At 46.0% G+C, this 17,683-nt stretch overlaps 1 protein-coding gene across 1 annotated transcript in view; it reads right to left on the reverse strand.

Moving 5' to 3' along the window:
- Positions 1-311: 311 nt before the first annotated feature.
- Positions 312-17,683, reverse strand: part of GLDN (gliomedin) — a 31,002-nt gene continuing 13,630 nt past the window's right edge. The window contains exons 5-10 of the mRNA XM_066592605.1: positions 17,025-17,180; positions 16,657-16,785; positions 3,632-3,715; positions 2,991-3,119; positions 1,941-2,091; positions 312-934 (exon numbers count right to left, since the gene is read on the reverse strand). Coding sequence (XP_066448702.1) covers positions 469-934; positions 1,941-2,091; positions 2,991-3,119; positions 3,632-3,715; positions 16,657-16,785; positions 17,025-17,180 — 1,115 coding nt within the window. The 3' untranslated portion in view covers positions 312-468. The remainder of the gene's footprint in view (positions 935-1,940; positions 2,092-2,990; positions 3,120-3,631; positions 3,716-16,656; positions 16,786-17,024; positions 17,181-17,683) is intronic.

Genomic DNA, 17,683 nt, shown 5'->3' on the forward strand with positions numbered 1-17,683 from the left:
ACATACACATCCCCCAAATGTTGGCTCAGGGACTGAATTGCAGTGGAAGGTAAATTAGAAGGCTTGGCACTTCCATACTGAACACAATACACCAATTCTGGATAAGATCCCATTAACTACTTTTTGCAACCTGTTTACATCGTGTTCATGCTCCAGGTAACATAACCCTGTTATGTTCAATTCCTACTCCATTGATTGATACTGACAACAAAATTACCGTATACTTTATTCTGTCTACAAAGACGTAGCATGCCAAACCAAACACTTGCAAGAAGGCCGAAAGAAGTAACTAGTCGTTCTCATCAATTGAATCTTTTTATTAAAAATATTCATTTGAATCGCAAACTGATGATTTGACTTCCAAAATTATAAATCAGAGCTTAATGCATATGAAATGTCCATTTAAACATGAAACGCGAGCGCATTTAGTTAATTTTGTAGGTACCACAGCTGCTTCTAGGCCCCCCACTAAGTGCTAGATACAAAGCGCACGGGATATAACATCAGATATCCATCCTCCCATGCATATAATTGCTGATCTTTAGGGTTGTAGGATAGCATGGAAAGAACGGATGTTGATGACCTAAGATCAAAGCTTGCATCCACCTGCTTCTGTTTCAAGAGATCAAATGCAAAGGTCACCCTCAAATCTTTGGTGTCTGTAACATAAAGAATTCCACATGCAATAAATGCATTGCCTGCTTTTGACTTTGGGTATGTTGTGTTGATGTGCTGGGTGGCCGAGAAGGTTTTGTCATCCAGATGAGCAACCATAATAGTTTTATCTATGTCGGAGGAGTAGATTATCCATAGATCTTTCTCATCAGCTGCCAGTTTGAAGTAAGATTTGGAATTTGAGAAGAGGTAGCTGCGATTGTGATAAGCCGCGTTGTCAATGCTGAGAGTATGGAAGCTTTCAGTGTTAAGTTCATACCTGAAAGATCATGAACAAACATCAGTCATATTATTTCCAAAGCCGGTATAATAATATGTATCATTGCTCAAACCAAGAACATCATCTGCATGGAATTTGTCTGTTCTCTATGTGTTTGTGTATGTTTATTCCCATACTACAAAACATACTGATAGGCTAGTTGACTTCCTACCAAAGTGGCCCTAGTGCAGGAACACAGCTATATGAGTTGTATGGTAAGAGCAGTCCCACCTGTGTCCTGTCATTGGAGAGCGCTCAAAGGCCTCTCTGCACTATAAGGAGACACCACCATTATAAATGGCAAATATTAGGATGGAAGCTCTGCTGTACATTTTCAATTGGGGTCCAGGAGCTTCTTATTACACCTCTTCTTTGGTATGGGGGGGCTGAGGAGAGGGAAACTGGATTCCCAATAGAGTGCTTATAAATTTTGTCTACAACTATGAATGGGCATAGCTATAGGCGGTGCAGAGGTCTTAGTCGCTACCGGGCCCTGAAACCTTAGGGAGCCAAAAGGCTCCTCTATCACATAAGACACCAGTATTATTAATGGCACATGGATGGTTGGGGGGGCATGTTACAGATTTTGCATTGGGGCCCCCTACATTTACCCTCTACCTAATCTTTTAAGATTCTAGTAATGCCCCCGTCTGCTAGTGTTGCACCGATGGGCTTCTTAGGAGACCGAACAATGCAGAGGTAAGTGGTAGGGCGGCCCCCATGCTGAACTTTTGCATCCAGGCCCACACCCTTTAGCTACACCTCTGCATCAATGACATGTTTGATAACAACCACAAGCAAAAGCTGCTATTCTATACACTCTATATCTTCTCCAAAATAGTCTGCTGCAATTTTCTATCAATGCCCGGCTATCTAGTATAATACTAATAAACTTGAATATCACTACTTGTTTTTGACCTCCTAATTGATTAGGGAAAATAAGTACAAGGCTAGTAGAGCAATGCTTGAGACACATCATTGCAATTGTGTGTGAAAGAATCCTTACCTTACAATTTTATTAGATCCTCCCTTGTGGTAATAGAGAGAATTATCATATACTAGGTGACCACATCCATGGTAGAACCAGCGCAGCTTTGTAGTCTTGTAATTATCGCTCAGCAAGGCAGTTATATTTTCATATTCCTTTACTATTAATCCTGCAGGAGGAACACCCAAATAAAAAGTTATAATACGCAGGTAAAAATGCATTATTGACATAACCCTCCCACTGTTGTCCCATACTGAACATGCATGTGTTTTATGGTTTACTTTTCTTTCACTTTGTATTTCCTCCTAGGAGGAGTTTCATTGTGACAGACCTACAGTACAGTTAGGCCCTCTTTCCATACTTAATTTCCACTATGTAAATATTTGTACCTTTGGTGGAAGACTGTGGTATATGCCACTGTTTAAGCGAGGGGCGTAACTAATTGCTCAGGTGCCCTGATGCAAAACGTGAGCTGGGCCCCCCCCCCCCTCTATCTGTATCTGTACCCGTACCCATACCTAAACCATGCTGCACAGAGACATAACTTGAAGCTTCTGGGCCCCAATACAAAACCTGTAACAGGGCCCCCAACTATAATGCTTTATTCATAGTACTGTGCTCCCTATATGGAGAAGAGAGGCCTTATGGGCCCCCTAAACCTCCTGGGCCCGGGTGCAACCGCATCCCCTGCACCCTCTATAATTACGCCCCTGGTTTAGGCATATACCTGCATACATCTTCAATATTCACTTTTTGTAAAAACAAACTGTATACTGATGGGTATTCCTTTTTTTATGCATCCCTCAGCATTGTATAGTAAAGTTTCCAAACTCCATTCTATACAACAAAAAAAGTAAGTTCTGCCAACACATTTCACCGCTGTGTATGCAAAAAGTAAAGCTGTTTGCTATGTGATGGGTGAATGGGAGCTTATGGGTATGTGCACCAAGCAGCAGCTTTGCTGGCAGACATTGGGGAAATGGGGAGGTAGGAGAGCATGAAAATCACAGCCCTGGATCAGACAGGTTCCTTAAATTCAGAGAATTTGCGTTTAATTTATTATTATACCTGAAAAATGTGCCGCAATCCACATTCTTTCATCCTTTGTTCGGTTTGAGAAATCCATCATCCAAGCTCCAAATGTCTCTTTTACTTTTGCAACATGAATTGGATTCTCTATGGACTTTATGGTGCAGTCTAGTGAGGAAACACTTGGTATTAGATATGAGCTGGAGAATAATGCCATTAAAGAAACACTCCCAACGAAATGTCTTATCCTTTTCTCCATTGCTAGTATACAGAGAAATAATAGTGCTGTTAATATAGTTACCAGTGGATTTACTCTTGATTTGGTAGCCCCCTCTTCAGTCCTCTGTTGCTTCTATGACCCACGCTCTGACACAGTGTCTTCTATGTGAACTGGAAGTCAGTTTCTCTCTGCATCCCTATGGGACTCAGACTGAGTATCACACAGAAATACATAGAGAAAATGGCCTTTGGTCCACACAGCAGACAGTGTGTGAATTGGAGAGCCAAATTGCAGGTCTTGTGGGTCAAAAGAGGACTGGCGGACAGCTTATAAGTCAAGACTCATGCCACTGGTAACTATATTACGGCACTACTATTTCTCTGACGTATGTTAGCAACATGGCAAAGAACAATAAACTTAATGGGAGTCCTTCTTTAAATATCAAAAGATGATTATTTACCATCTTTCTTTGGAGGAATGCCGTTTGTCTTCTCAGTAGATTTACCCGCCATGGTATCATCGTTAGGGACGGCACAGGTTTCGCCTACAACAATTCAACATTAAAAGAAGTTAGCACATATCATAAAATGAAGCTTGCTCATATAGCTTATCTTCGGGGGGTGGAGGGGGCGGACATCTTATCATAATTAGGACAGTAGGTACGTCAAAGTAGTAACTTGTTTGTGAGGTGGATAAGATATTACCCTACTATACAAAAAAGTATAGTATCTTACATAGAATAGATTTTCCTGGCATGAGAACATTAATTTTTATTGATAGCAGTTGTCTAATATAGGTATAATATACTATACTATAGTTGCCCTATAGCTCCATGTCCTATACTATAGGGCAATGAGGAGTCCCCTTAGTTTTTACCATTCCCATTTATATTAAACATTGCTTTCACTATGGGTATAAATATGCAATGATAGATTTAGGTCTATGGTACACAATGACACCGGATCACTTGTGGCGATGGCCTGCAGTGCTGCGGTTACTCTGTAATTGTGGCGGACACTTCTGCATAGTTAAATTACACACATGTTGGTTCGGAGTGTCCTGCTAGGACATTACAGTCAAGTTGCAGCTGAATGGAACTTGACCATAGCAGCGGATATAGTCACAGTAAGATACAGACATTCTAAAGTTCTAAAGATTTTTGTATATGTAAAGGTTTCTACTGGTAACTAATAAATGATAACATTTATGAATGTAGTTCTTTGATTGCATGTATAGAGACCATGGGTATCTCTATTACAAATAATGTCCTTTGTCCCCTCAAGAGTAATCAAACTTGGGCCTGTGTGCTTTCAATGCCAGGGCTGAACGTCAGTCCCAGTCCGGCCCTGACTAACGCACACATTAACATTGGAAATAATCAAATATCACTCTCTCAAGATGTTATCTGTCCCAGCAAAAGTGTCAAGGACGATGGCAGCGACATCTAAGGTCATCCGTACGTATTTGGGTTTTGGTGAATACTGTAAATCACAAGTTTTTCAAAATAAACAGTATGTAGTAGTGATGTTAACTCTATGTGTCTGCGGGGAATATTGGAGCAAACAGCCAAATAAATAAGATGGATTTCAAGTATCTCAGTAAATATTTGTGAGAAAACCACATCTGCAGAGATACGTAATATACATGCCCGAGTAAGGAGTTATCTGGGACTAACACACAAAATAGGAAATGAGTGCAGTAAGAAATGGTTTCAATATAGCTGGTTCTCCAAATGCTCCTGTGTTTATCTATAATGCATATGCAGAAGGTTTTGCGCATACTTATCCTCCACGGACTGGTGCCACGTAAGCAAAGAAATGCTTATGGTCCCAGAGATCTACTCTTATTTATGTTCCAAATGAAAACTAGCTATCTAGAAATGTTTTTCTCAATTGCTTGTCAGTTTAAAATGTACAACTGTTCACATAACTATTTAGACATTTCTAGACTGTGCAGGACATTTGATGGGGTCCCAGTTTCCTGCCCCCCCCCCCCCCCCTCCTTTGACCTTCTGATGTGCTTGATGGGGAGAATCCTTGTAATATTTTCTGAAGTTTAATTTATATATTCTTGAATTATTACAAAATAAGCTCATATTAAAAAAGTGAGACATGCTGGTGCAAAGGCATTTATAACAGTTTGCCCTCATCAAGGAACTACAACCAATAGTGTTCTTAAAGGGGTTGTCCAATGTCTGCCAATCAGAGGCCGAAGTGTCACTGTTCCGAACTCCAGGCATCATGGCGCTCAGGATGTGAGTGCTAATGCCAGGAGAACAGGTGGTGAAGCTGTGGCCTCTGATTGGCAGGCGTCAGTCACCTGACTTGCACTATCAACAGAGACCGGCAGATACTTAAAGGGGTTGTCTCGTGCCGAAACGTTTTTTTTTTATTTCCATAGGCCCCCCGTTCGGCGCAGGACAACCACAAGGGATGTGTTAAAAAAAAAAAAAAAACATATTACTTACCCGAATCCCCGCTCTGCGACGTCTTCCTTCTTCTTCCTTCACCAAAATGGCCACCGGGATCCTCACCCACGATGCACCGCGGATCCTTTCCCATGGTGCACCGTGGGCTCTGTGCGGTCCATTGCCGATTCCAGCCTCCTGATTGGCTGGAATCGGCACACGTGATGGGGCGGAGCTACGCGATGATGCGTAGAAGGGGGCGGGGCCAGAACGTCGCTCGTGCCTGGACCGAGCAGAAGGGGAGAAGACCGCACAGCGCAAGCGCATCTAAAAAAGCAAGAAGACATCAGAATTAGATGGATCCATGGAGACGGGGACGCCAGCAACGGAGCAGGTAAGTGAATAACTTCTGTATGGCTCATATTTAATGCACGATGTACATTACAAAGTGCATTAATATGGCCATACAGAAGTGTATAACCCCACTTGCTGCTGCGAGACAACCCCTTTAAGTAGTTCAGGCGTTTTTAGCCCTCTTATGCCGAATGCATACGGCCGGGACAGATTCCATATGCAGGATTCCGTAGCAGAATCCAACCTGCTGCCCCTTGTGTACCTATCCAGATTCTTCTTATCTGTGCTGCGGATGTGCCAGCAGGCATGCCGGAGCACATGCGCAGTATAGATAATGGCGCGTTCTCGCTAGGCAATGACATGGATCCTGCAGCCTCACCACAATGCCATCGCAGAAGGCCTGTGGATCTGACGGGTTCCATTGACTTCAATGGAAGCCGTCTGTGCGGAATTCACTCTGGAATAGAACATGCTGCGATTTTCCCTCTGCAAGTGGAAAATCGCAGTTGATTTCCGCTCATGGACAAGGAAAAGCGATTTTCAATAGGATGTCTATGGGCAGTATTTGCTGCAGAATCCAGAGGCGGATGCCCGCTCTGGATTCCACAATGCAAATACGCCCGTGTGCTTTCAGCCTTAGGTGACTTGAACTGGTGATTGCTTGATTTGTTCTATAATATGGTGCAATACTTCAGTATATTGTAGTTTTATATTTATAGTATCGTAGTATAATGTAGTTTTAACATTATGCTTAGGAAGCCCAGCTACATTAGTAGACTACCATGCATTTAAGCCTGAGGAGCATTCACTAGGCCCAGGGTTGCCACAGCAACTTATGGCACCCCAAGATTCTATCATAGGGGAAGGATAATGGGGGAGAGAGGGACCTCTCCAGTTGATGCTTACATACTGCGATCAGCATTGACTTCGTATGTAAGCTGTCAACTGGTCGATGAATGGAGCTCACCATGATTATGGCCTTTTGCAACGGATGTAATTTGCTTCAAATAGCTGGCACCTGCTGGGTATGCAGCAGATTCGACTCTCAAGCCGCTTTATAACCACTCTATACCTCTGTGACTTATGTGTACATCACAGAAAATGAACAGCTTAATCATAAAGAATGTATCCAAAATGCATGATTAATGAAATCAAGCAGGAAGAGAGGCAAATTACATAAAAACATTTAGCACTAAGCTTGATGACAGTTGATGAGCTGGAGGATCTGAGCAGATTGATATATAAGCCGGAGGAAAACTATTCAGTATATAACTTGTAATTTATTGATCTAAATTTCTGCTCATTCTGGCTTTGTCGGTCCACTGAGTCAGTCCTATTCAGCTATCTCCGCATGCATGCTCATACAGGAAAGGCTGCGACAGGGTATTTAACTACCGTATTTTTCGCTCTATAAGACGCACTTTTTCCGCCTCCAAAGCGAGGGGGAAAAGTTCCTGCGTCTTATAAAGCGAATGTGCCTAATATTCGTTCCGATCGCCATTTTTAGCGCGATCGCGAATTTAACGTGCGGACGCGATTTATTTACCGCGATTGCGCGTTAAATTCGCGATCGCACGAACAAATGTGCGATCAGTTAGATTCTCCTGTCAAAAAAAAACAAAAACGTTACTCACCTCCCCCGGCATTCTGCGGCGCTGCTGCAGGCTGTCGCTCCCTCCTGGTCCGCGGCAGAGCATTGCTTTCTGGACGCGGGGCTTGAAATCCCCGCCTCCAGAAAGCTAATACTGTGTTAGCTAACACACACCGTCAGCCAATCACAGCCATTCAATGACATCATTGAATGGCTGTGATTGGCTAACACACGTGCGCCTTCAGCCAATCGATTGGCTGACGGCGTGTGTTAGCTAACACAGTATTAGGGGAGCGACAGCCTGCAGCAGCGCCGCCGCCACCACCACCACCACCGAACACCGCCGCTGCCGCTGCCGAACGCCGGGAGGGTGAGTAATTATTTTTTTCCCCTATTTTCCTGCTCTAATTGGGGGTGCGTCTTATAGACCAGTGCGTCTTATAAGGCGAAAAATACGGTATATAGAAGGCATAATAGATACCAAAATACCTAGAGAAGCTTCGTTAGTACTACTTCTGGTGGGCACGGAAGAGATACCAAAACCAATCAGACCTCTACTAGTACATGCAATAATGACAGCAAAAACTATTATAGCGAAATACTGGAGGAAAACAGACCCCCCCTGAGATAGAAGAGTTCAAGAACCGCTTGGCAGAACAATATGTGAACGAAAAATGGCTAGCCCTTCGCAGCAATACGTTCAAACAATTTGATGCTCAATGGGAGATGTGGAGATCCAAAAATAAATATTGACAAATGTTATAAACTCATAGATGCCAGGTTAAATTGTTATAAGTTATAGTTAAGTATTTTCAGTACAGCATGAATAGTCAAAAACATTTTACCATGGAGACATTCCGTAAACATAACATTAAGAAATTCGTGTATTATTTTCATGAGTATGTTAAAGCTATTAAATAAAGTTGATAAATGTCGGATATGCAAGAGGTACTCATGTCAAACTACGTTCAACATTTTCATGATGTATTGTAATGTACATTTTGCTTTCCTTTTTCTGTTTATTTTCCATTTTGTAAAACTTTGAAAATTTCAATAAAAACCGATTATTCAAAAAAAAATGCAGGAAAGGCTGCCAATCAGTGATTAGGACCATCCATAGGTCCCTTAAGACCACAATGAGCAGCAGTTAAAATTAATAAATTACAAGTTTGCTATAGATTTGACAGCATTTTTAATGTGACAAGTTCACCTTAAGAGTATCTAAGAGGCTGTTCACATCAGCATTAGAGGTTCTGTTCAGACCTTCCATAGCTAAATTCCATTAACATACAGGATAAAATGGCACTATACACGGCGCTACTTCATTCTGTAAAATTCCGAATGGCCAGACAAAAACCAAACGGACCCCATTATAGTCAATAGGGTCCATTTGGTGCCATTTGGCTAGTTGGTGCCATTTTCCTGCTCTGTGAAAGAGCAGGAAACTACAGAACCCATAAGCACACCTCTCTTATTTGATTTAAATCAAAAATTAAATCAAATTAAATGTGTCAAAATTTTAAGTACAGTAAAACTTCTACTAGCATTGACATCTACTAAGGCCGATTTGGAGTAAAACCAATTTTTTTTAGCCCACATTTTGTCTCTAGTAACATTGGTTGCCTCTTATAACACCGGCGTGTGCCGGCCCACGTGACCTTCCTGCTAAACCCACATGATCTCCTGATCGGCGTCTCCTCCTCCTCCAGCTGCTAATGCAACCCACCCTTCTCCATCATTGGTGATGGGTAATACACTAGTACAGTACTGTATAATTGCACTCCAATGTAACAGCACAGAGAACACAGTGATAACACTAAGGACAGATAATGATTAGAGATGAGCGAACGTACTCGTCCGAGCTTGATATTCGTGCGAATATTACGGTGTTCGGGATGCTCGTTACTCGTAACGAGTACCACGCAGTGTTCCGGTTACTTTCAGTTTCCTCTCTGAGACGTTAGCGCGCTTTTCTGGCCAATTGAAAGACAGGGAAGGCATTACAACTTCCCCCTGTGACGTTCAAGCCCTATACCACCCCCCTGCTGTGAGTGGCTGGGGCGATCAGATGTCACCCGAGTATAAAAGTCGGCCCCTCCCGCGGCTCGGCTCAGATGCCGTGTGAGTTAGTGAGGGAAAGTGCTGTTCTATTGGAGTTGCTGTAGGGAGAGTGTTTGTAGTGAGTGTAGGCTTCAAGAACCCCAACGGTCCTTCTTAGGGCCACATCTACGTGTGTGCAGGCTGCTGTTAGCAGTGGAAAAAATTTTTTTTTTCTTCTCAAAATCGACAGTGCAGAGCATTGCACCCGGTATTAGGGACAGAAGTGGTGCTTAGGCAGGGAGAGTGTTAGGAGTGAGTGTAGCCTTCAAGAACCTCAACGGTCCTTTCTAGGGCCAAATTTAACCGTGTGCAGTACTGTGCTGGCTGCTGTTAGCAGTGTTGCATATTTTTTTTTTTCAAAAAATCGTCTGTGCAGAGCATTGCACCCTCCATTGATACTACAGGGACAGAATTGTGTAGGCAGGGCCACAACACAGTTATTGTTCATTGAATATCCGCAGTGGGGCCCTCCCTTTGCAAAAAAGCGAATTAATTATATTTGGCCTGCCTGTGTCAGTCCTAAGGTCTCCGTGTACGTGTGTGCTGCGTGGAGAACGTACAAAAATCAAACGCAACCAGCTACGGTTTACTGCAGGCTTGCGCCATTGTCTTTCCTGACTGGCAAATACCTGCTCTGCCAGAGTTAATAACTCTGCTACACTAAAGTTGTGTGACACTTTTTCAGGGCCACACCACAGTTATTAAACGTATTGTTCATTGAATATCCGCAGTGGGGCCCTCCCTTTGCAAAAAAGCGAATTAATTATATTTGGCCTGCCTGTGTCAGTCCTAAGGTCTCCGTGTACGTGTGTGCTGCGTGGAGAACGTACAAAAATCAAACGCAACCAGCTACGGTTTACTGCAGGCTTGCGCCATTGTCTTTCCTGACTGGCAAATACCTGCTCTGCCAGAGTTAATAACTCTGCTACACTAAAGTTGTGTGACACTTTTTCAGGGCCACACCACAGTTATTAAACGTATTGTTCATTGAATATCCGCAGTGGGGCCCTCCCTTTGCAAAAAAGCGAATTAATTATATTTGGCCTGCCTGTGTCAGTCCTAAGGGCTCTGGGTACGTGTGTGCTGCGTGGAGAACGTAAAAAAATCAGACGAAACCAGCTACGGTTGAGTGCAGCCTTGCGCCAATTTCTTTCCTGCCTGGGAAATCAAATCACTGGTAATACACCATGCTGAGGGGTAGGGGTAGGCCTAGAGGATGTGGACGCGGCCGAGGACGCGGAGGGCCAAGTGAGGGTGTGGGCACAGGCCGAGCCAGTGCGGTGGCCAGGGGTAGAGGCAGGGCCAGACCGAATAATCCACCAACTGTTTCCCAAAGCGCCCCCTCGCGCCATGCCACCCTGTACAGGTCAAGGTGCTCTACGGTGTGGCAGTTTTTCACAGAGACGCCTGACGACCGACGAACAGTGGTGTGCAACCTTTGTCGCGCCAAGATCAGCTGGGGAGGCACCACCAACAGCATGCGCAGGCATATGATGGCCAAGCACCCCACAAGGTGGGACGATGCCCGTTCACCGCCTCCGGTTTGCACCACTGCCTCTCCCCCTGTGCCCCAACCTGCCACTGAGATCCAACCCCCCTCTGAGGACACAGGCACTACCGTCTCCTGGCCTGCACCCACACCATCACCTCCGCTGTCCTCGGCCCCATCCAGCAATGGCTCTCAGCGCAGCGTCCAGACGTCGCTAGTGCCACAGTTTGAGCGCAAGCGCAAGTACGACGCCACGCACCCGCACGCTCAAGCGTTAAACGTGCACATTGCAAAATTGATCAGCCTACAGATGCTGCCGTATAGGCTTGTGGAAACGGAGGCTTTCAAAAGCATGATGGCGGCGGCTGCCCCGTGCTACTCGGTTCCCAGTCGCCACTACTTTTCCCGATGTGCCGTCCCAGCCCTGCACGACCACGTCTCCCGCAACATTGTACGCGCCCTCACCAACGTGGTTACTGCCAAGGTCCACTTAACAACGGACACGTGGACAAGCACAGGCGGGCAGTGCCACTATATCTCCCTGACGGCACATTGGGTGAATTTAGTGGAGGCTGGGACAGAGTCAGAGCCTGGGACCGCTCACGTCCTACCCACCCCCAGAATTGCGGGCCACAGCTCGGTGGTGGTATCTGCGGCGGTGTATGCTTCCTCCACTAAAGCACCTTCCTCCTCCTCCTCCTCCAACGCAACCTCTGTCTCGCAATCAAGATGTGTCAGCAGCACGTCGCCAGCAGTCGGTGTCACGCGGCGTGGCAGCACAGCGGTGGGCAAGCGTCAGCAGGCCGTGCTGAAACTACTCAGCTTAGGAGAGAAGAGGCACACGGCCCACGAACTGCTGCAGGGTCTGACAGAGCAGACCGACCGCTGGCTTGCGCCGCTGAGCCTCCAACCGGGCATGGTCGTGTGTGACAACGGCCGTAAGCTGGTGGCGGCTCTGCAGCTCGGCAGCCTCACGCACGTGCCATGCCTGGCCCATGTCTTTAATTTGGTGGTTCAGCGCTTTCTGAAAAGCTACCCCCACTTGTCATACCTGCTCGGAAAGGTGCGCCAGCTCTGCGCACATTTCCGCAAATCCCACACGCACGCTGCCACCCTGCGGACACTGCAACATAGGTTTAATCTGCCAGTGCACTGACTGCTGTGCGACGTGCCCACACAGTGGAACTCTACGCTCCACATGTTGGCCAGACTCTATGAGCAGCGTAGAGCTATAGTGGAATACCAACTCCAACTTGCGCGGCGCAGTGGGAGTCAGCCTCCTCAATTATTTACAGAAGAGTGGCCCTGGTTGGCAGCCATCTGCCAGGTCCTTGGAACATTTGAGGAGTCTACCCAGGTGGTGAGCGGCGATGCTGCAATCATTAGTGTCACCATTCCTCTGCTATGCATCTTGAGAAGTTCCCTGCAAAGCATAAAGGCAGACGCTTTGCGCTCGGAAACAGAGCCGGGGGAAGACAGTATGTCGCTGGATAGTCAGAGCACCCGCCTGTCTATATCTCAGCGCGTTGAGGAGGAGGAGGAGGAGCATGAGGAGGATGAGGAGGAGGGGGAAGAGACAGCTTGGCCCACTGCTGAGGGTACAGATGCTGCTGGGCTGTCATCCTTTCAGCGTGTATGGCCTGAGGAGGAAGAAGAGGAGGAGGAGGAGGATCCTGAAAGTGATCTTCCTAGTGAAGACAGCCATGTGTTGCGTACAGGTACCCTGGCACACATGGCTGACTTCATGTTAGGATGCCTTTCGCGTGACCCTCGCGTTGCACGCATTCTGGCCACTACGGATTACTGGGTGTACACACTGCTCGATCCACGATATAAGGAGAGCCTTTGCACTCTCATTCCCGAAGAGGAAAGGGGTTCGAGAATGATGCTATACCACAGGGCGCTGGTGGACAAACTGATGGTAAACTTCCCATCCGACAGCGCTAGTGGCAGAAGGCGCAGTTCCGAGGGCCAGGTAGCAGGGGAGGCGCAGAGATCAGGCAGCATGTACAGCGCAGGCAGGGGAACATTATCCAAGGCCTTTGCCAGCATTATGGCTCCCCAGCAAGACTGTGTCACCGCTCCCCAGTCAAGGCTGAGTCGGCGGGAGCACTGTAAAAGGATGGTGAGGGAGTACGTAGCCGATCGCACGACCGTCCTCCGTGACGCCTCTGCCCCCTACAACTACTGGGTGTCGAAGCTGGACACGTGGCCTGAACTCGCGCTGTATGCCCTGGAGGTGCTTGCTTGTCCTGCGGCTAGCGTCTTGTCAGAGAGTGTGTTTAGTGTGGCTGGGGGAATCATCACGGATAAGCGTACCCACCTGTCAACCGACAGTGCCGACAGGCTTACACTCATCAAGATGAACAAAGCCTGGATTTCCCCAGACTTCTCTTCTCCACCAGCGGACAGCAGCGATACGTAAGCAATACGTAGGCTGCACCTGCGGATGGAAGCTACGTTCTCTCTCACCATCCAAAACGGGGACATTTCTGCTTCATCAATCTGTGTCTAATATTCCTCCTCCTCCTCCTGCTCCTCCTCCTGAAACCTCACGTAATCACGCTGAACGGGCAATTTTTCTTAGGGCCACAAGGCTCACTCATATAATTTTTCTAAACAATTTTTATATGTTTCAATGCTCTTAAAAGCGTTGAAACTTTAACTTGAACCAATTTTTCGTTAAACTGGGCTGCCTCCAGGCCTAGTTACCACTTAAGCCACATTAATCAAAGCGATTAATGGGTTTCACCTGCCCTCTTGGTTGGCCATGGCCAATTTTTTGGATGTACATTAGTACTGTTGATACAGCAATTTTTGTGGGCCCTCGCCTACAGTGTAATCAAATGAATTTTTAGCCCACCTGCATTACAGCTGATGTTACATCCGCTGTGTTGGGCAATGCAATGGGATATTTTTGTGTATCGCCGGTGGGTTCCAGGGAGCCACCCATGCTGTAGGTGCACACGGAGTTTAACCTACATCTGTCCACTTGTAAAGAACCCCAGTCTGACTGGGGCATGCAGTGTGGGCCGAAGCCCACCTGTATTAAGCACGACATTACTACCTCAGCTGTGTTGGGCAATGCAATGGGATATTTCTATGTACCGCCGGTGGCTTCCTGGCACCCACCCATGCTGTGGGTCCACAGGGAATTATAAATGCATCTGTTTCCACTTGTAAAGAACCCCAGTCTGACTGGGGCATGCAGTGTGGGCCGAAGCCCACCTGCATTAAACATGACATTACTACCTCAGCTGTGATGGGCACTGCAATGGGATATTTTTATGTACCGCCGGTGGGTTCCAGGGAGCCACCCATGCTGTCGGTCCACAGGGACTTCACAATAGGGAGTTGTACCTGCCTGTGTCTATGAATTAAAAACCGCGGTCTGACTGGGGCATGCAGACACCTTGACAGAATGAATAGTGTGTGGCACATAGGTTCCCCATTGCTATGCCCACGTGTGCAGCTCCTGATGGCGGTGGCACAGGATTATATTTCTCATTGCTTCTGTACAGCATTGTGGGCTATCGCCCCGCCCCTTTTAAAGAGGGTCGCTGCCTAGCCGTGCCAACCCTCTGCAGTGTGTGCCTGCGGTTCCTCCTCATGGCAGACGCACTTCTAAATAGACATGAGTGTGGCGTGGCATGAGGGCAGCTGAAGGCTGCGCAGGGACACTTTGGTGTGCGCTGTGGGGGGGAGGGGGGGCGGTTGGGCAGCATGTAAGCCAGGAGAAGTGGCAGTGGAGTGTCATGCAGGCAGTGATTGTGCTTTGTTGGAGGTAGTGTGGTGCTTAGCTAAGGTATGCATTGCTAATGAGGGCTTTTCAGAAGTAAAAGTTTTTGGGAGGGGGGGGGCCCACTCTTGCCGCTATTGTGGCTTAATAGTGGGACCTGTGAACTTGAGATGCAGCCCAACATGTAGCCCCTCGCCTGCCCTGTCCATTGCTGTGTCGTTCCCATCACTTTCTTGAATTGCCCAGATTTTCACACATGAAAACCTTAGCGAGCATCGGCGAAATACAAAAATGCTCGGGTCGCCCATTGACTTCAATGGGGTTCGTTACTCGAAACGAACCCTCGAGCATCGCGGTAATTTCGTCCCGAGTAACGAGCACCCGAGCATTTTGGTGCTCGCTCATCTCTAATAATGATGTCACCTGCAGTTCTATGTAACACCACAAAGAACATAGTGATAATGCTGACAGATGATATACTGTAGTACAGCAGATTTCACCTGCAGTCCTATGTAACAGCACAGAGAACACAGTGATAACACTGAGGACAGATGCTGTAGTAGATGTGACCTGCAGTCCTATGTAACACTACAGATAACACACAGTAACATGTTAAATGTTAATTTATTCTTTACAGTAGTCTTTTATATTCATTTATTATTGTTATTGTTTTTGGTATTAAAAAACATATTTATTCTTCATTAAATGTGGTTTGGTGTGTTTTTTTAAATGTCTAGAGCAAATTAATTGGATTTACATTGATTCCTATGAAAATAATATGGTACACTGTGGAAACGCTAAAAACTTTTACTGTTGCCCTCATTCACTCCCGCCTCGATTATTGCAACTCGTTGCTGATTGGCCTCCACTCCTCCAGACTCTACCCTCTCCAATCCATCTTGAATGCGGCAGCCAGGCTCATCTTCCTGCCCAGCCGCTACTCAGACACCTCTGCCCTGTGCCAGTCACTGCACTGGCTGCCCATCAAATACAGAATTCAATTTAAACTCACTACCTTCATCCACAAAGCCCTCCACAGCGCAGCGCCACCCTACATTGCCTCCCTCATCTTAATCCATCACCAGCCCGGGCTCTCCGCTCTGCTAACAAAACTAGACTGCGGCCCCTCTGATTCGAACTTCTCATTCCCGCCTCCAAGACTTCTCCAGAGCAGCACTAGTCCTCTGGAACGCACTACCAAAGGCTATCTGGGCAATCCAAGATTCACAAAATTTCAGGCGTGCTCTAAAAACACACCTCTTCAGGGAGGCATACCGCATTCCCTAAACAAATCCCTCTGTACGCCGCCTGATAACATGCTCCCTGACCTACTGACTGCAATCCCTGCTAGCCATCATAAACCGCCCCTGCAGTCATATTAATTTTGCGGTCACATGGCTAAATGTCTGACCAATGTTCATGTGTATAGCATCCCTTACTGTCCACCCCACCATACCGCGCACATCTCCAGCCTCTTTACCTTCTGTATCACCCCATTACTTGTAGTATGTAAGCTCGTTGGAGAAAGACCCTCACCCCTATTGTTTCCATCAACTGATTACTACATGTAACTTTTGTACTTTTGTCTTTCTGTATCCCCCTGTCTTTGTAAGTGCTGCGAAATATGTTGGCGCTATACAAATAAAGATAATAATTATTAAATAATTACCTCAAGTAGCAACGGTTTCAGGTAAAGCCGATTGCTTTCGGATGGATTACTAACGTTAGTAGAGGTTTTACTGGATATCTATTATTACGGAAAACACCAAAATCTGTAATGTAGTAGCTGTAAAGTATTTACTTACCTGTGCATTTAGTGCTGAACTCTTGTACGGCTTCCTGGGCTTTGACCTTTTTTCTGCCTGGAGGACCCATGGGGCCAGGGGGACCAGGTGGGCCCGGTGGTCCTGGAGGTCCCATTTCTCCTTTTATACCTGCAGTATTGTGTACATATGTTTAGAATAGGGGGATTTATGACTTGGCTTTCCTTGTATTTACCTGTGTTTGTTTGGATTTTACAGATTGAATACTGGAAAACAAATCCTTGTATGTATACATAAGAGTTAACATATTAACTATGATGACAGCTATTATATGGGATGCACAATATTCAGTAGAATGCAGCTCTGCAGCAGGCTCTGATATTAATAAAGCTACAGAGATTGACATTTACCTTCACTAAGGACGTCATTAGATGTGTCACCTTTGTCCCCCTTCTCTCCCTTTTCGCCCCTTTTTCCAGGCATGCCTTCCATTCCTGGGGGACCGATTTCACCAGGATCTCCTTTCTCCCCCTTTTCACTTTGTTCACCTTTCATTCCTTGTTCACCTAAATGTATCAAGAAACATAAAACACTCCATGAAATGTCCCATTGTTATAAGCAACCTCTCATGCACTGTCTCTAATCTGCAGAAGACCTGTAGCTGCCTGTTGCATGATATGAAAGTAGTTTGTTTATTCCGTAGTATTTGAAGCACTCAATGTTCTTGGCATCTTCAGTGCATGTCATATAGAATGTGTCTGTGGCTGAATGTGAAAGCAAACGACGTAGTATGTGTCAGTTCATGGACTGTATGGGTTGATAAGACCTGTTGTAATCATGAGCTTCAATGTATACTGAGACTAAGTAAATTTATTTGGCCTCAACCTACTGGTAGAAAAGTACACGTATCTATCAGGGACCAAGTGAGGTCCTCCTGACCACAACTGATCACTTCTTAGCTACTCTACAGGGGAGGTGACTGCTCGCCTTAGTGACAGAAATATGTTTGGGCTAATATTACTCTTTCCTCAAACATTGCTTTGCATTATGTCTTGAATACAAAGCAAAC

This window comes from Eleutherodactylus coqui, chromosome 2 (assembly GCF_035609145.1).
Source record: "Eleutherodactylus coqui strain aEleCoq1 chromosome 2, aEleCoq1.hap1, whole genome shotgun sequence".
NCBI lineage: Eukaryota > Metazoa > Chordata > Amphibia > Anura > Eleutherodactylidae > Eleutherodactylus > Eleutherodactylus coqui.